This window comes from Fringilla coelebs (assembly GCF_963513975.1).
Source record: "Fringilla coelebs genome assembly, chromosome: 3".
In the NCBI taxonomy this organism is placed as follows: Eukaryota; Metazoa; Chordata; class Aves; order Passeriformes; family Fringillidae; genus Fringilla; species Fringilla coelebs.
In genome coordinates, this window is record NC_140030.1 from 44,798,257 (window position 1) to 44,823,509 (window position 25,253).

At 37.8% G+C, this 25,253-nt stretch overlaps 1 protein-coding gene across 1 annotated transcript in view; it reads right to left on the reverse strand.

The window, feature by feature from the left end:
- PDSS2 (decaprenyl diphosphate synthase subunit 2) overlaps positions 1-25,253 on the reverse strand; it is a 109,997-nt gene that overhangs the window by 57,609 nt on the left and 27,135 nt on the right. Inside the window, exon 2 of the mRNA XM_084202862.1 lies at positions 5,873-6,004. Within this exon, the coding sequence (XP_084058988.1) occupies positions 5,873-6,004 (132 nt within the window). The remainder of the gene's footprint in view (positions 1-5,872; positions 6,005-25,253) is intronic.

The window sequence follows — 25,253 nt, forward strand, 5'->3', positions numbered from 1 at the left end:
TCTCAAAAGCATACTATAATCAGCATATTACCTCTGGGCTTTTGACTACACTAGTCCATATTTATCTTTGCAGACTGGCATTGTCCAAGGACCATCATTCACATAAGCTTGGATTCCCTGGAGGCAGCCTGAGTGCTCCTCATGCATACAGCGATTAAAGACTGCTCTAACAAGCACAGCACCACCTCTGTTACGGCAGCCATGGCATGGGTTTTGGAGAAGAACAGACAGAGCTGCAGATGGTGAGCTGTCACACATGAGAAATAGAAGAGAGATTCCCAGTGTCCCCATTAATACACAGCAATTTGTCCCTAATACACAGTGGCATATCCCTAAAACAGACAAGACCTTTACACTTGTGTTCTTAAAGTAGGCCATTTCTCACAGTCACCATTTCTAATTCTGAAAATCTTAGGATGGAAAGTTCTTTGGCTACCTCAACTGACAAATGATCATAAAGACTTCTAACAGGCTAAATTATGCCCACATCAGTGTAGCTTTTTGTGAGCTCCACAGTCATGAATGCACACCAGTGACACCATTAGATATAGAGCTGAGGCTACAGGATGGGGCTAGAATGCTCACTCATCTGTTTAAAACACATCTTGATTATCACCTTGTGAAGAAGACTCTGTTCTTGAAAGACCTGACCTAGAGTCAGCTAGATGTCATTGCTGACTCTGCTTTCAGAAGGAGCTGGGTCTACAGACCTCCTGATATCCCTTCCAACTTGAATTATCCTGTGAACCTAGATGTACTATCGGCATCATCTGGTTAACCCTAAAGGAGGTTAATGGAAGATCAAACTTTCTTTGCAGATGGCATAAAGCTCTTTGGAATATAGGAAAGGAAATTAAGGCAAAAGCTTTGTTTTCATATCTTGCAAGAAGCTGGGAGAAACCTAGATAGAACTGCAGAGTGACAGAACAGTATGTCCTCTGTCCTTACAGTCCTTAGAAAAACACCTACCCCCCTCTGACTTCTTTGTAATAAAGAAATATTCAGAGAAAAAGAAACTGAAGGGTGAATGAATCCTCTGGTTAAGATCTGGATTTAAGTTTTACGTGTTCCTTGGAGTAGTTTAGAATAAGAGCACTGTGATATGGCCACAATGACAAAGAGCACGTAAAATCACTCTGTGACCCCTGTGTGTGTGTGCACCTCCAAAAAAGGGTACTCAGGACAACTTAGTATTGGAACATGACAAGAAAAAGACGCACCACCATAACAAGGATTTGGCATCTGCTGCCAGCTTACTCTTAAATTGGGCTTTCATTGGAATCATCATCAATGCTGTTCCAAAATAATTATGAAAACGCTATGGCAAAGGTATTTATGTTCATGATTCCTGTCACTACAGTATTGCAACCCCTCTTCCAAGTAGCAGCAAGCATGAATCTTCTGATTCAGAGACAAGTTTATCCAGTGAGTACCTTCTTGTAGTAAAGCATGTCCAGCTTGCAAAGTAATGAATTCCTGGAGCTGTAAAGGTCAGTTGCATCATCCTGAGGAAGAAGGTGCAAGGACAGAGTCCAGTATCGATAGTCCAAATCCAGCAATCTGCTGGATTTGTCAGGTTTTAGTACAGAACTGAAACAGTACTTCCTATACTCCAATTTCAATATTCCATATTGATTAAAAGGTCTTTGCTTGTCAATGGCCATAGGATCCACCAGTGTGGATGCCGGTGCAGATTTGACTGAAAAAAGGATTGCTTTAGACCTCTGACAAGCATCCAAGGAAATCTGCAGAGCTGACTCAATGGATGTCAATACTAGAGGGTATTTTTAAAATTGGCACTAATAAGGAAAAAAAAACAAAAGAAAAAAGGCAAAACAGAGAGAAGAAAATAACTTGCTGTGCTAGAGCCAAGGATGCTGAGGGCTGAAGAGATGGCCTAAGTTTGTTCTTTGGTGTCACTTGCTTTCTAAGCTGCAATACAGAGGCTATGTCAGGCATTCATTACTCAATATAAAGGCAAGGCGATCCCTCAGTCCCCAGACAGTAGTGTCTGGCAGTGCCAGATGTGAACAGAAAAAGATACCCCTTTGGGTACTTTGAGAGAGGACCCAAGCCAGTCTTGGTATCTTCAGCGGTGAGATTGTAGCTCCACCATGAAGCTGTCAGCTGTCAGTGAACTACATGATCCTGGAGTTTCAATGACAAACCTCACTACCAGCAGCAAAGTAAAATAACAGCAAGCTGCATACTCCACTATCCAAGTGAGCTTTGCTCTGAGAGAGGGCAATGCAGTGTCAGACTCAAGTATAATCACTAGTTAGGAAATGGATCTCAAAGCCCTTATGAAGCTCCAGCCTCCTGTTTCACATCTGAGGCACTCTCTGATACTATTAGCATGATAAATTATTGTTAATTTGATTCTGCCTAAACCCAAATGTGGGTTCTGCTTTCTCTTTAGCACAGGACTAAGGACTTTCAAGGGAATATGGGATGCACGCTTTGCTTGAGCACAGGCAATGACATCAACTCTTACATGATACTGTTTGCATACTCTGTACTGAGCACTACAATTGATCTTTATATTTGCAATGCTTCTGTAGCCAAGGAAATATTTTCTTTAATGCTAAGTGACCAGCAGAAAGTTTTAATTTAGGAAATCTGTCCAGCAGCTGAAATTGAGCTGTTTATCATGCTGCTACTTCTCTTCATCCTCTTTTGGGATCACTGGTGCTGAGCTGGAAGCAAAGCCAGGTTCTTTTCCTCGCCAATAGGAATAAAGTCAGGCTGCTGCCAACACGACAGGGAGGTGGCTGTACAGCATAAAGCATGCCAGGCAGGCTTTTATAACACTTCCTCCCTTATCTTCAGCATGGCTCATAAGGCAACCAGCAGTTACTATGATACCCTTGCACACAATGACCCCCACGGCCCCAGATTAATGCAGGCAGATCACGACTCTTGCAAATTATGAAGTGCTAAAGCTGAAGGCAATGCTGGCCAGAGGCAGCACCATTTAACTACACTAGTCTTGCTTCTGTAACTACCTAAATTGTAATCCTCATTATTCTGGAAAAGATTGTTCTCTGGTAGCAGGCTTTGGTTTTGTTCCATTGTGTATGAGTGAAAAACAGACGCCAGCTAGGAAGCTAGATTATCTATTTTTATACATTTAGGTCAATTGTCCTTTGAATTGACATATCTAGAGAACAAGAAAATAGGATCTTTTTTTTTCTATTCCAAATTCACCTCTCAGTATCTTTCTGTTTTAACTTTAATTTTTGTATTGCTTTATTGTGATTTAAGAATATGAAATAGTGAGAAGAGGCTATGCAGAATGTGCCAAATTCCAAGATGAAAAGGTCTACCATGGTTTTTTTGTGTTTTTTCAAGTTAAATGGTTAGCACAGTCTTCCTGGTCACAGATTGTACATTTAGTGTAGTACCAGTTACAGAGGACTGATGTAACCTGGCTATCTGCTGCAGGACTGAATATTTAAATACAGAACAAGAACTGGTTCCAACACAAACACTGGGAAAAGAAAGACTGGGCTGGTGCAGTTGCTGACAAGTACTGGAACAACTTAGCTCATGCTCAGATTTCAGAAATGCAATTAATCAATCACTACTAAGTATCCTAAAATCAAGTCAGCCATATCCCAGCTAATAGTCCACAATATAATGTTCACATCACGTAAGTATCAGGCAGTGAAGATGCTCATTACAGTGCCAGAAATAATATTTCCAGCAAAACATTATATATAAAGATGAAGTAATTATATGGCATGGCAACAAAAAGAGCTGTATAGATTACAGCTGAGCTGAAAATCTGTGAGAATCTATTTCCAAAAAATACTATCCAAAGCTGGAGACATATAAGCAATAAAGGATTAAGCATATTTCTTCACTTCATATCACTGAGGGATATATTTTGCCTTTGATATATATGTCAAATATACACAAACCATATATAATTACATTGCACCCAAGATAGCAGACAAAAATGCACTAATGGAAAACAACATCCTTTTGTTTGTCTTCAGGAGAGGGCAGTTTGTAAAACACTGCTTCTAATACACGTTAAAAATATCACAAAAAACCTTTACGAGCTGCCTATTATCTCAGCTATATACAATAGAGAAATGGAAATCAGAAATTAGACTCACATTTCAATAAGTGTAGTTGGAAAAGTACCTTAAATAAAGACAGAGCTCCAAAGCCAAAGCCCACAGCGACTTCAGTAGAGGGTAAGAAGTGACCATTATGACACAAAATGAAAAAATGCAGTGGCATATTTGCTTGTATTTACACCATGCTGCAGGACTTAAAGTGTCATTGAAAATCCATTCAAATTAACAACTCCACAGTCATCACTTTTGCAGACAGTAATGAACCTTAAGTGAACCTGTGTGGGTGTATTCAAAACTGCTTTGTTTTTGGCGTACCTTTGTAACTCTGAACTAGATATGATAATGGCTATTGACTTGCTCAAACTTAGATTATTAGGCTAGATTTTCAGCTGGTTGAACTGGCATCATTCCAATGATGTCCATTTACACCAAATGGCTCATTATTAATTCAAGGCCTTATTTGCTCCTTAATGAATACTTCCACTAGTCACCTTCCCAACGGCAGCTTTAAATCCTCAAACTTTACCTCCATGGTCAAAATCACCATACTCAAGAACTTAGTTATCAAAAAAATGCTTTTTCTCTTCTTTTATGAGGCATACTTAAGGTAAACTTTTTTAATCATTTACAAAACAAACTAAAATACCTCATGTGCCATAATTAACTAACTAAAATTATGCTTTCATACTGCATCATTTGCATATAAATATAAAAATTTTACAACCCTAAGGGGACATTACGGATGAAACAAAATAAGAATGGAATTAAACAGCCAAAAGGACAACACAGCTTTCCATAACAAGTCTGCTTTAAACCCTTGTCCTTTTTCTTACTTATTTCTGGCTGTATTAATTCATATATATTTTCCTTCTCAGCTATTTTAAGATACTAAATAGATTTTAAAATTTTTATCTGTTTGGTCTTTCCAGTTCTATGATACTACCTCTGCATTTTGAAACAAAACAGGACACAAACATGTCACTAAGCTTGTGCATCTTCCTTTAGTGTATTACAGAAACACAATTAATAAAAAATACAACAGTCTTGTTTCCTCCACCAAGCAATACACAATTTTTCAAAAGGTTTTTAAAAAATTCAAAGTTTACAATTTTTCAACAGATCTCATGACTTGCTTCAATGGAATAGTTCATTATCAAATATACAAAGGAGAGCAACCAATGATTTTCATTACTGATGTTATTAGATTAAGAAATTTAGTTTAAAAGCTTACAAAATATTTAGGAACTCAATGAAGCTGAAATATCTGAATGAGAGCCTAAAGAACCCTAATGGCAGGCTCAGTAAACCTGCTGTGACACGTGGGAGGTAAAAACTTTATTCTACACTGCTGCTGCATGAGAAAACACCCTCCAAACAGGCTATACAAAAACTTCTGTCCTCAGCGAGACCAACTGGTGTCCCACAAGGCTGGCATCTCACTCAGAAATTTCTAGTATACGGGTGTACCCAAATAACATTGGAGGAAATCAAAATGAAAATATTCTATTTAAAAAACTTTTGTAGCATTGGGTTTTTTTTATTCTGAGTACCTCTTAATGTAAACTTTCAACTAACTATCTTGACCCAAATGTTTTCAATTTGGTTGTGCCCAAAACCCCACAATTAGATACAATAAGAGTTACACAAAGAGTAGGAAATGGTTTTCACTGTGGAAAGCTTACAATAAACCTGAGGAACAAAGCTTTGTGATTAGGTAAGTATGATTTTCCTTGACAGGTGAACAGGCCACTTAGGATGCAACAAATATACCTTAGCATACATACCTGGAATAAATTCCACTGACCATGTCATGCTGAAAAGAGAGCTCTGCTGTGCTGGGTCCAGCAGCTTTGGAAATAAGCAGTACGACCAAACCTCGCATCTGTAAATTGTTTCGGCTATCGTACACAAAACCCCTAAAACAGAAGAAGAAAAAAAGACATAGTTTCACAATCCATGTTCACTGGTTGAACCAAAGTGGAAAAAAAGACTTAGACCTCAGGCTGCCATCCATTCATCATGTCTTTAATATTCATGTTGGCAGGGAAATAAGTTGCAATTATGAATCTTGATCTTCTGTAATCCTCTACCTGACACTTACAATGAAATCCTACTGCTGCGGAGAAAAACAAGTATTTAGGATTGAATTCAATCTTGATTATTTTCTAGGAGCATCATGTCTCTTGCATTTCACATCATGCACAAGTCAGGTGTACCCAGTGATCCTGGCAGCTCAGGATACCCCATGCTCACAGCAACCCTGACCAGAACAACATAAAAAGCAGTAGAAGGGAGATTCTGTATAACTTCCCAAAGCAGAATTTTTTTTTAGCTCAGCCATCAGTACTTCCCAGCCACTCAAACCCATGAAAGATTGCACTGCTCAGATCACTGCTCAAGGGCACACACACTGTAGTCATGTGGCATGCACCTTTATTTTGTTTACTGGCTACAGGTAGTGAAGGATTTTAAGGAGGAGGGGGACAGCTGCTTGCCTTCAGCATTCTGTGAATCTGTAACCTGCATATTTCTTTTCTCACCAAACAACCAAATATATACTTTCTTTCTTACTATGCTCCAATATATAGTTAACAGAATGCAGCCAAGGCTGTTATACACTTAAAACTCTATAGATTTCCAAAGTTAGAGCCACAATGAACATTAAGGTACCCAGGAAAAAGACAGAAAATACATATAATTAATAATACATAGTGTGTATGCATCCTGGACACAGAATGCACAATTGTTTGTGGTGATATAAGTACTTCTCTGGCTTGAACTTCAGTTGACCACATTACTCACAACCACAGAAGTTATACAGATGATGCAATTGAATTAAAATATATTTCCTCAACACTATTTAAAATTCCATCATTTTTAAGGAAAAGTGTTTTAGGAAAAAAATTGGTTTCTTCCACACGTGTATGTGATAAAATCAGAGTGTATTACTAAAGGCAGAGATATTGTGAGAAATGAATAACGCTTTAATAAAATAGCAAATTACAGTGATACTCTGAACACTTTGTTTTTTCATGTCCAGTGCTCTACAGCTTGTCAAGCGACAGGACATTACATAAGTAGACATAAAAAGTGTTCATCACAGGAACATGGTGTACTGGCCTTTACATAAACCACTGCCTAGACAGACACAAGAAGTGAAGCACTTATACCTGATTCGGACCAGGTAAGAAATAGAAGAAAATTACCTGTGTTGAAAATACTCAGTCTGCAGCAATAGCAAAAGCAAGTGTTATGGGCTGTTCAGGGGGTTTCCAACACCACTAGCAATGAATACCTTACATTCTTAGCAGAAAACTGTTAATGAAAAGTGCAGCTGTGGGTGGGGGGAAGCACAGAACACAAAAATCAAGTAATAAGGAGCAGTATGTCTATCATGGCTACACCTAATCATACAGCCTCTATGTTACATATGGTTTGGATGTAATTTTAGACAGGATTTTCTATGAATTACCAACCACTAGTCAAAGTTTAACTCCATTTTCAAAGCATGTTGTGTTACTGACATGTATCATATCCACACTAAAGCAAACCGCATTAGACTTGAAACAAATAAAGCCTCCGGTGATCATCCTTTAGACACTAGAAACTACTGCAGCTACTTGACATGGCTTCAGGGGTCACATTCACATTCTGAATTAAGCTCCCCAGAGATACCCTGCACAAGTAACAGCAACACAAAAGTCTTCCAGATGGTGCAATTAGTCTTGATGGGTATGTGGCAGGAGACAGGTGCCTCCAGGGAAAAAAGTGAACTAAAAGCAACCCAAGTGAAATTGCGCACACAGAAAAAGATACATCAAGCTGACAGTCTTTTGGAAAACCTCTGCTGAACAACACAAGCGCATGCATAGGGTACCAAAAAAACCCCCCTCAATCATTAGCACAATTTTGCTTCCTCTTAAGTTTACAGGCTGGGTATCCGCAAATGACACACTTCATCCTCGGGGGACTGCATACCAGAAAAAGGTAGGAAAGTCAAACACTCTAGGATTCCGTTTTGGAATTCAGAATTCGGGGGAGGGAAAGGCATTTACTCTTGATATTATCCGTGTGACAGAGTAACCCAGTTGAAAACTAGTTGAAAACTGGCAGATTCACAGTTTTAAATACAGCACAGTGTTCACAACAGAAATTTCCATCCTACAGCCCAGGGGAGAAGCGCCTGGCTCCGACACATGCGCGGTGCGACACTCTGCACACGCACAAGGGACTCACACCGCCCACTCACCCAGTGACACCGGCTAATGGCTAATGCGCTGCAAATTACACCTCCTACTGCCAGGGTCCGTCTGCTGCGCAGAATAAATCACGCAAACGTTTCACTTAGTGCTTTTGTGTATTGCTCCACGTGTGCAGCTATTTCAGTAGAATTGTTACACTTTTATTAAAACAAAAATCTGCTATTTATTGCAAACGTAATTTGTATTAAATATTTAAATACCACAAAGATTTTAAAATTATTTGCATGAGACAAAATCACATTCCTAGCACTTTTTTTTTCATTATATTAAACTGTGATTTTAAACAATAGAGAGGAAATATGGAAACTCTAACAGTTACCATAAGGAAGAGCTGGACGTAGTGATAATTTCACGGTACCAAAAGGCAGCAAAAATACCTCCTGCACAGGCAACTGTAAAGTCAACTGACTCTGCAAGTGGGTGTACCAGAAGAGACCATACTCATGGGTAGTAGTGCTAATTCAAATTTAATTATGAAGAACAAATTTCCCAACAAAACTGATGTGATAAGGTATTTTGGGAGCGACAAAAGGGGGGTTTTAAATGTTTAGCTTGTTATAGATGGATAATAAGATGATTGACTAGCACAATAAAAAGATAACTATTGTATGACTATTAAGAAAAGCTTTAGTGATGTTATTGTAGTTTAGATGTCCTCTGTTCTCCCCATGGTCCATGGTTCCCTTCCTCCCCCCGATTGTGAGCTGCAGACAGCCTGGGCTGTCTAGGACAGGTAAAAAGGCGGGGTGCACAGGGTACTCGGGGTGCGGCACGGCAACACCTGATGCAATCAAGTTACAAGAAAGCAGTTTCCACCGATAAATGTCTGACTGACAGACTTTGGGAGGGGCCAGGACAGGCCGATGCAAACCCCAGGGGTATAAAAGACTGAGCATCCATCTCGAAGAGGAACCAGCCACGTGGTATGCATGAGGGCAGTTCCCAGCGCTGCAGCTTTTTCCTTTTGTAGTCCTTTGTTGCATTTTTGTTAAGGTTTAATAAACCTTTTTAAATTTTCGAAGTGAGCAGTAGTTTCTCACAAGCTAAACGTTGTTAGTATTTCCCAAAAGTTCTGCTCATGACCCAAGCAAGCAGGAGCTGTGGGGCTTGCAGCCCTTTCATCAGTTACCCTACAGGAGCCCCTCCACCCCCATCCAGAAATGTTTGATGGCCACAGGACTGCTGGTAAGGGCTGAAGTGGACAGATCACTGTTCTCCTCACCTCCTCTGGTGATTTTTACACTTCCTTCCCATGCATTCTATTGAAGGTGTCCCATTGACAAGATCAATCGTTTTGTTTCAGGCCATACACAAGCCCCATGTAGTTAACAAGGGGAAGGGAAAACAAGGGGAAGGAAAACAGAGAGGAATTCCATTCCCCTACCTTCCCCGTTCAGCTGTCAAACAAAAGGAGGGGGAAAAAATGATCTGTCCACACAGCTCTAATGAAAAGCAGCTGGGAAAGTCTGTAACACAACCAAAATCAATTACACCGATGAAGAAGATTTATAAGCACAAGATACTGTCATTGAAAACCCCGGCTAGTTTTAGGCTGAATTACAAACTATTCTGAAAAAGAAACCCCTCAATTCAAACTGACAGTCCCAGATGTGACAATATAAACAGAGTTTTCAGTCTGTAACATCTCAGGAAAGCACCTTCCATTTTGCTCAATATAGAAGGGTTATCAGGATGCAGTCATAGTTACAGGTGCAGGTACCTTTTAACAATAACACAACCCATTTTGTCGAAATTAATTATAACAGACAATTCTATAGCTATCACTAGAGGTAGGGCATGGAGCTACTTGGCAAGATTCTTGGCTTCCTTATTAGAAATGCAAGAAATACCAGCCTCAGGGCTTTTATCCAATTTGCTATATTAATGACTTGTCAGAAGTAAATAAGAGAAAACTCTCTGACATACTCATTTTTTAAATGGGTGTTAAAACTGCTGTATTATTGATGTGCATATCTGAATCATAGGATTCACCATCTGACCACATGATCACACTCAAATATGAATATATTTAAACAGAGCATTCAAAGTTATACATTTGGTATATGCTAACAGCAATCTATAGCAACTTGCTTTCACCTGCTACTCAAATTTCAAGTACTTATTAAATATCCTTCTGCATATCTCTTCAGAACACATTAAAAACCCTGACCCATTCCAACTTCCACAGCCAGATCTTAGAGTAGAATCAGCCTTGTCATGACATGTGCTTTGAGCATGATTCAGAAGGAGAGAGGAGACACACTTACTTCACATGGAGAGAACAGCATTAAAAATTGGGATTCAAATTAAATACACAGCTGACAGGAAATTATAGAAGGGGGGATGCTCTGCCACCCACATGCCATCTCAATTCAAAAGCCCACTAGAGGCTGCAGGTGAGAAACTTATTCTTGGGTTTGGACAACTAAACATCTCTTTGCATATGGAAAATGAATATTGAGGTTTGGGAAATTTCCTTACCTGAAAAACAGGCTTGTGAAAAATGGGATGGGGCTCATCACCATTGTGTAACTGCCTGGTAATTAAAGAGTTTATCCAGTAAGGGCAGACCTGTGCAATGAGTCATGCCAGGCTTGGAGGAATTGATGTTCCTGTCCCACGTTGCAGGAATATGCTCTTAGACCAGGTTACAAGGGAGTCTTTAACAGCTCTCCTGCTCCACCTGTGTCTGAGAAATAAGGAGTCTCACCCCATCAGCTTTGTGAAGCCAGTCACAAAGAAACACAAGATTTCACAGACAAAACACCAAACAAAGCTCTGGTGTGAAGTCTCTACACTAGCTTTTCATCCGAAAGCAAAAAAAAATTAAAAAGGTAATTTAGAAGTGTGGCTTTCACTTATGACACAAGGAAACCTTTTACTAACTTCAACCGTTATGTGGTGTGATGATTGGAGAGTTAAAAGCAAGCCAAAACAGTAACTTAGTCATGTGAAAACAAGAATGGTTGTGAGGAAGTACTTGCCTGAAATTTATGGGCTCATAGCTACACATCTACAGGCAGAGTCACTGAAAAACTCACACAGAAAATGTTGTATCTGTGCTTTCACTTGGCTACTCTTAGACTTAAAGAGTACTTGGGAATGAATTGAAACCAAGGTCTTCAGTAAAAAAGCAGGCCTTAAAATGCTCAGTTCCACAACAGCTGCAGCATTTTTTGGGATGCAAAGAACTGTATAGATTTGGGTACCTTTTCTTCCATTTACGAAGTCTCAGACACCTACTCAGTTGGAGAGAGTGACTGAAGATCATTTAAAATACAGCCTGTACAAAATTCAGGTGTTCAGGAGTCCCAGAAATCCAGAAATAACAGTGTGTCTTTAAAATATTATATATATTTTTCACAAACTGAACAGAAACATAACAAAGGTGGTCTTTGTTGCTTTATCTTGGAAGAAGGTTGTGACAGCGTAGCTTCTAGAACAGAAAGCTCCTAGAGGAAAACTCCTAGGGCCCTTTACAACTCAAGTGACTCCAACTGTTCAATTTTCATGGGATATTGCTTACAAGGAGAAATATTTCTTAAATAATGGAGGAAATTCCATCCAAAGTTTCATCACACTATTTGTGATCTTCACAGGGACTGCAGTCCCAGGTAGGAGACAGGAGGCACATGGAATTTGGTGTCAATTGCATCATTCCCAGAAGTAATTTATCACAAGATAAAGTCTTGCACATAGCTTTTTCAAGAATCTCAAGGAAAAGCGACAGCACCCTTCAAGACTAGAAGAGAGACTGATCTCTTCTGGAACTGCTACATGCAGTCATTTCTTCAGGCTTAAGTAACTATCCCAAATATTGCACTACTTTTGAGAAGAAAATTGCAACAGCTTCTAAAACATAACAATGATCACAAAAGATAGAGCCTTCCAGGAAACTATAAAAGTCAGAAGGTTAAATAAAATTGTGGAGATTCAAATGGGCAAGATCCCACAAAACCCAAATCTTATTTTCAAGTTTAAGAAACTACAGGCTTTTGATCAGGCACAAAAAAAAAACCAAACCAACACATACTTGGCCATGGTAACTTGGAGTTAATTGTAACTTAGCACTTGTAGCTCCTAGAAATCAATACAGGCTTCGAATTCTTGAAATAAAAAACCACAAAGTTTTCCCTGGAGTCTGTAGAACCCTATTTAGACACTTGTATTAGTCTACCATTGAGTGCTGCAAGGTTTATTTGATTTCCCATAAAGGCAGAGGTTATTTGAATCATTACCCCATGAAGATCAGCTACATAGATGCATATTATTTACAGGGGTTTTGATGCACTTATTTCCTTTAGGGTAGGATATTCCTTAGGATCAATGGGACGAGTTAGTTACTTTTAAAAACAAAACCAATAAACAAACAAAACCAATCAACAAACAAAACCAATCAACTAAAAACCCCAAACCAAACAAAAAAAGCCCAAAAAACCCCAACAACAACAAAAAAGCCCACGCTTAAACAACTCCCATTTTTCTGCAAAACTCATGACCAGATGAAGACAAAGAGGAAAAAGATTTGCTTGGTGAGAAGAAGAGAACCAAATGCACTGGAACAGTTTGACACTTAGCAAGAAAAAGCCTGTTTTGAGGTAGCATGGTCATCTAAGATCTGAAAAATACCTACTATGGACACTGTAAAACCACACTGTAAAAATAAAAGGCAGCTATAATCACACATTTGTCTCAAAGACATTGATTATTCAGTAAAAAAAAAATTATTTACTACTATTATTAGTTTAAGGAATTCTACCCTCTACCCATGAGATCCTATGAGTGGTAGAGGCAGGGCAAAAAGGACCGCTTCAAGAATAACAATAAAGGCACCACACAGGAAACAAACCACCAAAATGTATTTTTAAACCAACTGCCAGTCTCTGCTGTTTTTCCTGGTCAGGGACTTGATTTGAAATGTGATGTGGATAGCAGGCAAGCTAACACCAAAAAATACAGTTAGTATCTGAGTGCAATTACTTTGACCAGGAGGAGCTTGCAGGTCTGGCACCCTTATTTTTCTAACCACAAATACTTAGACAGAAGCCTAAATTTTGTGCGTCTGATTTCTCCATCAATATTTGCTTTATTTAAACTTTGTGGGAGGTCTAACACCCCACTGCCAACCAGTATCAACAGGTGGACTCAAGCACAAGACTACTTTTCTGGGAACAGACTCTCTCAGATGCAGGAATAGTCTGCTAAGTGAAAGGAATAAAAATATTTTGGAAGAGTTCAGTGAATGACAGAAAAATGATTGGCTTCAGAAGGCTAATGAATTCAGACACCTCTGGAGGTTCAGTGTAATTTCAGCAATATTTAGCAATTGTAGAGCCTGTCATAAAAATGTATTTTGCATTAAATAAACTTTAAATGTAACAATGGAATAGGTGAACTCTGGGCCATTATCTCAGACTGAAAATGCTCACAGCTTGTTTTACAAATGGATGAAATAGAAAAAGGAAAAATGTTAGGGTATGTATTGCCATGACAGAATGATATAAAAAGTTCCTTTAACCTTCCTTACTGAATAAGATAGATACAACTTCACTGTTTTTCAGCATTATTCAGATGAATTAATTACTAATATTTCTTCCTTAAAAACACTGAAGGCTCTTTATTAGGTAGTGAAAAAGAGGTTCCAAATTTTGTGCTTCAATAGATTGCTCTCCCTTCAAGTAGCTCAAGCCAAACACATGCCAAGAGTGCCGTAAACAAAAAGCTTTCTTCTAGGTAGAAATAAAAATTAGGTGGTTGAAACTCAACCAACAGCATTACTCCAAATGCAACACCTCTACAGTGTCACTACTTAGTAGAGTTAGGTGGTTATATACAGCAGAAGCCTTTTGTATGCCAGTGGGGGGAAAAAACACGTTAAAACATAGTGGATAATTAGCACAAAGTGCAAGGCAGCAATATGAACATACAGTCTCAAATGAGAAAAAAAAAAGAAACACTCCCAGACTCTATGACAAGAGTCTAAATACTATACCAAAGGGTTTTTCAATAGTTCAAAGTAATCACAGCAAACTTAAAAAAAAAAACAAACAATTTCAAGCCAAGAGTGGAGACCACAGACACACTTAGACTGCAACTCTTAACAGTATTATCTTCATTTGCTCTTTTTCTCTAGACTTCTGATTCTAGACAGTCTTTTTTTTTTTTTCAGTGAGACCCAAGTGACCAAGTCTGATAACTGAGATGAATCTGGGATTTTACTTAAGGTTAAGGAGTATTTTCAATGTGACCTCCCCCCAAATTCTGCATTTGTCACTCCACTGTGTCAATATCACAATTGGGCTTGTTGATCTGAACTAAAACCCCTCCTTTTACAAAGATTAACCTAAAACCCAACAAGTATCTGTCACCTTTTTGTGGATGATTGCTAAGCATCAAGTAAGCTCATGAAGTTTCCAGCAGCATGCTTTAAATTTCTCCAAGTCTGAAAGAAGATACAGAGGAAAAATACTGGAAGTATTTTACAGCAAAACAATTGTTAGGAAATATAAATCACTAGAAAACTTTAGATATTTTCAATTCTTTTTTCCTCAGAAAATGCAAGACTTCAGAAGGCCTGAGATTTTAAGCAAACACTTGTGGTTTTGGAAATGCTGGTTTCCATGGCAACCAGTAAGGTCTTCTTTATATAGCATTATAAACAGATGGTAAAGACCAGTCATGTTTGCTTCTTTGCCAACATATCAATAGAACTGCTGTACTACTCTATCTCTTGTATTAGAGTTATTAAGTAACTTGGGTATTTGAGCAACAAAATCTACAAATCAGACTTGCTCAACTACTATGGTTTTTTTCCATAAACACATGAAAACTCTCAACAGTAAAGTTACTGTAGTCTATATAGGCAGATTTCTTTGGCAAAGCTTTTTATAAATGTTTTCTCAGCACTCACCACGTAGGGTACATTACTACCACAAATATGAACTGAGAGGGATTAAAATAATGAATTCAAACAAGGAATAGAAATCTGACTGTTTACATCCACTGATATTAAAGTGTACTTCAGAATTGTTGAATTGCATTTGGAATTATTCAGAGAAGATATAGTGAACTGTAAACTCATCTTCATTATGTCATAATAAGTAGAGGTTATTCTTGCAGGTGATTTGTAAAAGAAATAAAATCTCTTTGCATTTAAATCTTTCAGTTATAGCCATGGAACATGATATACAAGTGGTTTCTTTTCCACAGATGGTTGGTAGTATCAAGAGAATTTGATTTGGTATAGCATTCAATTTGGTACTTCTCTGGAAAAGTCTGAAGTACCAACTGCTGGCAGTGCAAGCTAACATAGCTTTTTACTACTGAATTCAGCTGATTCCTCCACTGGTTTAGTTGTTTAATATATTTTGTGCCAAAAATGAGGGGGAAAAGAAAAAAGTAGAGGAAAGGTCGAAGCAGAACTTGCATCAGGTTTTTTGACTGCATGTCAGGAGTCCAAATCACACATTTCAGATCAAAGTATCCCCTGTATTCTAACCAGATTAGAAATAATTTTATTATCAAAAGCCTATAAAAATATCGATATTTCTAATCCAACTTCCCCTGAAATTCGTGCCCTTTCCATGAGGGCTGGCACATAAATTCTCTATTACTTATTTTTGTTAACTACTTTGTGTGAATTCTGTGCTTTGGTGGGGTTTTTTTCACTGAACAGCAGCCTCTCAAGGACAAATGGAGTATCTAAAAACTTATCTTTATAGCAAGCACAAATTTCCAGGTCCACTCCTCTCCAATCTGCTCCCAATATCACACCAGTTATCACTAATAAGCGAGATTCAAAAAAATCACCACACAACCCAAAGTTCTGAAAACCCACTCAACTTCATAAAACAACCAATAATACATTTTGGAAATGTGTGAACTACTAAAGATGTGACTATATTTGGCAAAGATCAAGAGGATAACAAGCATTCAGTATGCACAGAGAAGCCAGAAATGTGCTAGTGTATGGATGAGAAGTCTTCCTGCACATCAAATGAGACTGCATTAAGCAACAAGTTCTACAGATAGATAATCACACAAAATTTTTTGTGTTGGTAGTTGTACAAATTTTGTTGTTGGTAGTTGTTTTTCTGTTTGGTACCGGGCAAACCATACAAAAATACAATCTAACAGTGGGGTCCATTCCACCAACATTCCAAGAGTTACCAGCAGTGCTTAAGCTGTAGACACCTAACATTACTTGGCATAAAATTCCTAGGGTGGCTTGGTTGCACAGCCTGTTCAGAAGCACACATTCAGATGACAAGAAGTCTCTATTTTGTCTACATCTTCAAGGATCAATCCACTGGCCACTGCCATGGTCAACATTCCAGGAATCCTAATACACCTTTGTTATTTCAGGATACTGTTGTTCACCTGCTGGCTACACCAAAATTCACCATTTCCATGCTCCACGTTTTATGTTTTATCATAAAACATAAATCTAGTCTGATCTTTGATATATGAACTTGGTCAATAGCCAGTGAATGAGGGTAACGTTTAAAAAAATCAGATGTGCACTCACAAGTGCTGAAGAAACTACCTAACATTATTGCCAGGTCACTCCATGGTCTTTAAAAAGTCATGGTAATCAGGGGAGGTTCCCAAGGACTGGAAGAAAGCATCACTCCTATGTTCAAGAAGGGCAAGAAAGAAGCTGGAAAGCTACAAAGACAGTTGGAAGTACACAGGTAGGGTAAAACCTTTAACTAGTACTCCAAATAAATCAGGTTACAATTCAACACAGTCCCTTTCAAAAGGGATGGCAGTGCAGAATAAGCACTGTGTAAAGGACCTGAACTTCAGTTTAGCAAGTTTATGGAACAGCATTAAATTCAGATTGGGGTGGGGAGTGAAAGGCAAAACCATGTTTTTATCACTGAAAAGGACTGCACACTTCACCTGTAACACAAGACAACTCAGCCCTCACACCAACTGCTTCATTTGCACTGGCCATAACACAAAAATATTCTAAGACAGAACACCAACACAAAGAAAGAGTAGGAGCTGCTTTACTGAAGTTACAGAGTTATTTAGGAAAGGTGGTGGTGGTACTGACCACCCCAGTTTTTCCTAGACTGCCTGGTGCCAGAGTCTGGAAGGCAAGTTAAGAAACTTAAGTCTGTAGGAATATCTGGAGTACGCAAGAAAAAACTGGCAAGAGGAAGTAGTGCTGGAATGTGAAGCAGGAACCTAATTTCTCCCCACAACTCCCAACGATTTTGACAGAATGGCAAACAAGTAGAAGGCAGCTCTGCTAACAGAGGCGTAAAAAGAGCCACTCTAGAACTGCAAAAAGAGAACACCTTACTGAAATGTCATTCTTGGAGTAGAAGCATGAGTGAAACGAAAAATGAAAAATGGATGCCATGCCATCCTTTGTAAATTTGCTTCAAAGAAGCAAATCTACCACTTCAGCTACCTACAGTACAAGGAAAACTGTTATTCACTATACATATCAGGCAGCCTTGGAAACACCTCCAAGTAACCACTGCAATAGGAGAGGTGAAAATAGAAGAATCTTCTTTAGGTAATCTGAAAATACAGATTTTCCAAGGTCCACTACCTAGGGAAAACTAGAGAGCCCAAGGTGAAACTGCCAGAAGCAAAACTGTCCCAGAATTAAGAGTCACAAGGAAGAAAATTTAAGTCCCAGATCTGATCCTGCCTCCAAGAGATACAGAAACAAATAAAAACAAACTGGCAGGTTCTGACAAAGGAATACAGCACTGATATTTTACACTTGCTGAGACAAAGTACAATGGAAGCGAGGAAAGAGAAACCCGAGACACGCACGAAGATAATTTTTTTTTTCACATTTAGTTTACATGTGGGTTTTTTTATTATTACATAGATTATCCAGGTATTTTACTCTAACCTGGCACACATCTTGCCATGCAGTTCACAACACTAATAGTTTCTGCAGACAGTAACTCAGAATAGGACCTGCATTTTCAGCAGTAGCTGATGATAGAATTTGTTACATGAAAAATGTCAACTCAAATTGCTACAGGAAGTCCATCTTATTTTGAAGAGTATATATTTCTTCTTTAAAGACCTAAAAGCATCTTTATACTTAGTATTAATAATCTTAACTCTTAGAATCTTAAATCTTACAAGATTTCTCATTTTTCTGGAATGAAGATCAACAAAATGCTGCTTTCAGTCATGCAATATAATATTATCCAAACCAAAAAACACCCTACCAACAAAAGAAAACAAATCTTCTGAAAGTAATTCTCTATGTATTTTACATATTCTTTAGTTATATCAAAGGCACACTGTTATTATTGTCAATGACAAAAGGCACCCATCTAAAGCTATAACTCACTTGAAACTGTTATAACAAAAGTATGAAAATTCCCAGGCTTTTTATTCTCCTGGGTGTACTGACACTTCAAGAAAAAAATGAGCAAATGCCATTATGAAAAAAAAAGAGACAATAATTTCCAGTGTTCCATTATTTTATCTTTGGGTTTTCCAGTTATATACGCCACCTCTGTAATGAAATACAAATAGTTTTTCATGTCTGCCTCTTGCAATACTCTCAAAAAATTAAAGCAGAACCTTAAAATAAAAATAAAAAGTGGGTTCAGATAAATCACCACCACCCTCTGAAAAACCAGAAGCATTCAAAAAAACCTGTAACTATGGCACAGATCTGGCAGTGCTACATCTCATCTGAAGAAAAAATTACTCATATGTCCGATTTCAGTATTTTTTTTAAACTTCCACCCCAAATTTATCAGGTACTATGAAGCAGTTTTCCTCAAATGATACTTTGTCAATATTAATAAAGTGCTGACTTGCAGAAACAAGTTAACAAGTTACCTGTTAAAATCAGTTTTCCCTCCACCAGTTTTCCAGCTGTTCCTTTAGCTAAACACCAACTATGCCTGACCTCACTTAGTTCACAGGAGACCATGGAAAAGAAGACAAAATCCAATATACACATTGCCTGATGTGCCATGACTTGATCAATCACAATGATGCTAACGACATTCTGCTTATGACATGCAACTACAAATGTTCCTGTAAGTAAGTACGAATGAATTTGACAGAACTACCGTCTCAGCACAACCTGACAGCCTTGAAACTCCTGCTTCAATTTCTACATCCTTTTGTAAGATTTCATCAACAGCCATTTTGTGCTGCTTACACATAAAATCATTTGATTGAGTTTACATTTGATATGATGAATGAAAACCTCTATACATAATTTCAGTCTAGGAAAATACATTGATTGCATGCTCAAAATTTTAAATTTATGATGAGTGTTCTAGTCTTCTATTCTAATAGAAGCCTGTTCTACTCTTCTATTTGGCTATCCTTGGTCAAAACAATGTCATACATTCAAATAAAATTTTCTTAGCAGTACACTTCTTGCAGTAGTGCTGTTTATTAGCCCTAATGTGTAGAAATCTATTCACTAAGTTTCTTTCAGAACACAAACATCAGGGCAAATACTTCAGCAGAAAATACTTCTCATACACTTGACTTTTAAAAAGAATATACTTTTTAAAAATAAAGAGAGAGAGCATGACAAAAGTGGTAAAGAACTTTTTTTGTTCTATGTTACCTTACATCTGAAGGACAAAACTTCATTTTGGACCATAGCCAAAGAACTTCTAGCAAAGTTGCTAAGCTTTCACCACAAATCCAATAGTCCAGTTATATCTTTACTGCAGTTTGCTGGCAAGTTCTTGAGTATGCTAACTGTGTTCCCTCCCATGCCAGCAGCGGGATACATTTTAATACTTTGAGGAACCATATGCACTTTCCTTGGGATATGTTAGCACAAGAAAAAATGAAAAAGGTCGTTCTCATAAGTGAGCCTAATTTGCACATACAAGCTTGCAGCCAAGGAATATGTTTGTGTGCTACAACATTTTTTTCCCCCATCCCACTAAACATTTTTTTTCTGTACTCAAGCGCACTTCATCTGTGATTTCAATTTGCCATTGAAAAAAGCGTATGTAAGATGAGCTGCAAAATTACAGGATCGTAAATTTAAATGTCAAAATGTAAATGAAAAATGTACAGATATCCAAGAAGCATGCCACTGGAATTATACAGAGCTTTTAAGAAAAAGCCCTAACCCAGTACCACTACCATTATAATATACAGTGCTCTCAACAATTTTCTTTGCCTATCAGCTTTGTTTTGCTAGTTGGCAAATACTGCTTTTTAGCATTGTTAGATGCCAGTCCAAAAAAAATTTCAGCAATTTCATTTTCTCTTCTCATCAGACTAGGAGGTAGCCAGCTAGAATGCTAGAACCTTTCAGTGCCTCTAGGTCTATGTTCAGACATCTCCTTCCTGCCGATGAGGCCAGCCACAGCGGATCCTGAGGTTTCTAAAATGAAATGTGATTTGTATTTTGTGGTGAAGTACGAGTGATCAGAAACAAAGAGTAGGCAGAAAACGAAGATATTAAATTCTCCACTAAAGCCCAGTATCTGTTTCTATGCTTTATTGTATTTTGGCTACTCATTCCTCTAGAAAAAAAATAATAATTATAAATGTCCTTCCTTTCTTACAAACTTCTGCAGAGAAATAGACATGCAAGCCTGCTGTGAGGAAACTGAAAACACTTTTACTTCGCTACAGAAAGTAGGAATTCTAAAAAAAAAAAAAAATCCAGACACAATGAACAGTCTGACCCAACACAAGATATAATTCACAAAAACATCTGTATATACGCTTCTCCCCCTCTACATTCTTCCTTAACACCTGAGCCTCTGGAGAGGTGCTTATGTGGAAAGACAAGTATGGATCAACAGCCTCCTGCCACAAACATTATTCTGTATCTCAGAAGGTAAAAAACATCCAAGAAGATACACAGGTAATTGTTTTCTATGACCCAGATAATTCTTTAGATACACCTGTAAAAACCAGAGATTAAAAAAAAGGCCATTCACTAGATATTGAGGCTTAGCCTGACTTTTCTGTATAACCAGTAAGGCAAGCTTTCAGTTCAACCCCAACACTCTAAAATACCTTGCTACAACTTTAATGAGATGCTGATAACATCACTGCAAACTTTATTCCAGATTTCATGATTACTCTCCTCCTTAACTTTACCAAAAGGTACAGATTCAAAGAACAAACCTGGTTCTTTGCACACACATTCACTCCAAATGGTCTCCCTCCCCAAGCAAACTTACAAGAGCTTTGTTGTGTCAGCAGACCAGAAGCCAGGCAGTGCCTCCTAAATTTTGACAAGCTCCCCAATTTACTTCCTCTTTCACCACATAATAAAATACTGAAGTAGGAAGCCACAAAGAAAAAAAAAGCCAACCAAATCTCAACCCCTGGATCCTTGAAATCAGTTACTAGTCAAGTCTGCTGCTCTTTCAGGACTGGAGCAAGACAACGAAGAAGACAAAAATCAAATGGTCCTTCAGGCCCATGGTGTGGTTTGCACACTTTTGCAAGACCAGCATCCTCACTACAGAAATAGACTTCTGCTAAGTAGTGCTACAGAACAGAATGATAGCACCATGGTGACACTTTTCAATAAGCAGGATAATGCCCAGCAATAGCATCTTTGGAGAGAGCCACAGTTTTGCCTATCTCGGACAGAGAAAAAACTTCAATTTACTGACAGTCTCTTATATCACAGAGAAGACTATATGGTTACATTAACTTACACAGAGCTACATTAACTTACATAATATACAGAGAATGATGTCCTTAAAGAAAAATATTTCCCATTCTCAACCACCACAAATACATATAGAATCACCCATTGCTTTGAAAACAAAGTAATTTCTGAGAGCACTGTAACATTATAGTATGATCTAGAACAATACTAAATGCTAACTAAATTTAAGGACAACAGTGGTTACCAGTTATATTCACTGAGCAGAACTTGGGATCAAATTAAAGTGTGTAGTCTTTAAGTAATCAGATTCCAGCTCTAGACTTAATGACTGCAAATGAAAATTCAACTGTCAAGGGTGCATCTGACAGCTATAGGTAAGTCAGCCATCTAAAAATAAGAATTTGCAAATGTTAATAGACTGTGTATAGAAAATGTCAATCCTGGTGTAAACTTTCAACAAGTAAAGTTTAATTAGCTCCCCTTATTGACCTTCTTAGAACTGACTCCACAGAGCCTATCTTTTGATAAAAGAATAAAAGCAGTATATTTATCCTTCATATTAGAGAGAAATTGGGTGTCTTTCTTAACAGAAAATTTCTATTTGCTAGAGAATCTAATAACAATGTCCTGATCTAATGGAAATGCTTCTTCCAGGCAACAAAAGAGAGGACATGCTAATTCCTGGTGTGTTATATCTGCTAATTTTAACATAAAATTGCCTAAAATATACTGCCCTCAACCAGAGTTACAGTGCATTTCCATGCATTAGGACAAGCTCTCTTTCCAAGACTTCATATTAAGATAAGCAAAATATCCCACCATCTTTAACCTATACTTGCAAATATCATGAGTCACAGTGATTTTGTACAACTGGTGTTCCAATCTTATCAGGTCTATAATACTTGCAGCAGCACCAGAACCACAAAATTTTAAAATATTCTTTATTTAAAATAATGCAAGAAGCATATGATAGCATTTATATGATAACATCTAAATATGGAACATCTCAATTCTTCTTTGTCAGTCAATAATGCTGCATGAAATTTACCACACACATCTTCAAAAACCATAAAAACAAAGACTTTGGAGTTTGTAACACTTTTGAGTTCACTCTGAAGCAGAGGAGCACATCAAGCAGAAAATTCAAATGGGGTGGTATAAATGACAAGTAACGTATATAATATGTAATTCCAGGTATATCCAGAGTCATCAAAATGTCAGATTCTGATGACTTAAATTACTTCAATTGAACAATTTATAAAACAGCACAAACTCCTTCTTTTTACATAATTTCCCTTTTTCATCATATAGAAATTATGTAGTATTTTTATATCTACATAGAATATGCTTGTCATATTCAAATATAACAGTAGCCATGAACATAAACACTTAGAATAGAATTTTACTCTTGCCCTATATTCTGTTATTAAAACGACTGTAGTAAATATACAGCGTGCTAATGCAAAAATAACTGATCTTGGGATTTAATTTCTTCCTTTGAGTCAATGATCTTCTACCAATTTCACAAGAAAAATGGTTTATAGTGATACTGGCTTTCCAGTTTTAGGCTGAAGTGCTTGTGACAGTCTCTTAGAATCCTCTCTTTTTAGGGAAGTTTTCACTGTAACTTATGAGATGAGCAGAGACAGGAACAAATACTCCCTTGCTAATCTTGTATTTCCTCCCAATTTTGCAGAGATAGTAGCTGCATCCAGTAACTCTAACAGAGTGCTGAAGCCTATATGGTTTTAGTTCTTTATAGGACTGCTATAGCTGAAGGATAAAGTACCATCAATGCAAGAAAATGAGCTCTTTCCACCAAGCAAGGGCTTGGTGCTTCTGGGTACACTGTCTTGTTCTTGGGGATCTGCTACAATTATGTTGCTAGTCTGCGGCTAAAAAGAATAGCAAAAACATTTGTTGCATTCTGTTATTTCATCTAAGAGGGTAGCATGACTATTCCAAGAACATGTACAAGATTACAAGCACAACATCAGCAACTCCTGAATGTTGAAGGTCCAGCCACGTATCTTACTACTTACTCTTATTTTTAAACAAAAAAAAAACAAAACAAAAAAAAAAAAAAAAAAAAATCACCCATAATTTTCCTGAATGGTAAAGATAGAGAGAAAGGGATTCTTTAACTACACATCAACAGGACAGTGTTCTTGTAAATAACATGTAGTAAAGCACACAGCAACTCAAACTAGAGCTTTCCTAACACAACCTAAATCTCTTTCCTGCCTTCAGGGAAGTGCTTTTATAGCCAGGGGTCATGAATATCCAAGGATGCTGGCTAATGTTACAAGCCACTGCAGGTCAGTGATCAGCAATGCCATTTCTGTGCAAAGTAATTAAAATGTTAGTGGCAGGCAGTGTTCTGAAGCCCTACTGTTGACATGGGATGTCACCATCCACACTAAGGAATCAGGCAAAGAGATTTTTTTTCAAGAGGACCAAAACATCCATTACACATAGGCACAGCTAACATTCCCCTGGCTTTCCTCCTGAGTGCTATTCACAGAATTCTCTATTGATCAGGGTTTCTTATATTGGAACATATACAGAAAGGATTAATTCAGTCAGGCACAGGGAACTACATACCACACCCTGAGTATCATCAGGCACCAACTGAAAAAATGACAACTGTTTTCTCTTACAAGAAAATGGAGTAAATTGAAATATGAAGTTTATCACCAAGAGCTAAAGAGCAGTGATACAAAACATTTGCTGACCCAGGAAAAATGTTCAGCAAGCTGGCCTGCAAAGTGTTATCATAGTAACTTGCTCTCCATGTCAGTATAGCAGTGGCAGCACCAGTTTTGACTTTTCCTTTCCCAGGGCTACAAAGAACCACAAAGGCAAGATGTTCACAAGATGCTGCTTTGGGGACCACAGCTACAGGTCTTTAAACTACTCATGTCTGCAGCTATAGGGAAACACCACTTAAGAGAGCAATTTTAAGTAATTGGTCTGTTCAGAAAGGACCAGAATATGTCTAGAATATAACCATTTTTATGCTGTAAGAGAGTCTACACCCTACTCCAAAATAGCTGTTTGCTATAGCTATGCAAATCAATTGCTGTGTGTAGATAAAGTACCACCACCACTATGGAGGATCCTATTAAAAAAAAAAAACCATCAAAATTCTACTGCCAGCAAAGCATGCTCACGGTCTTGTGTGTTAAGTTTTTATGTGGGGATAGAGGGTTTTGAATAGGTTAGTTTTTCATTTAAGCAATGGATAGGCTTATCCTTCAATCTTCTAGGCCAAGGGCAAAATACTTTTTATTA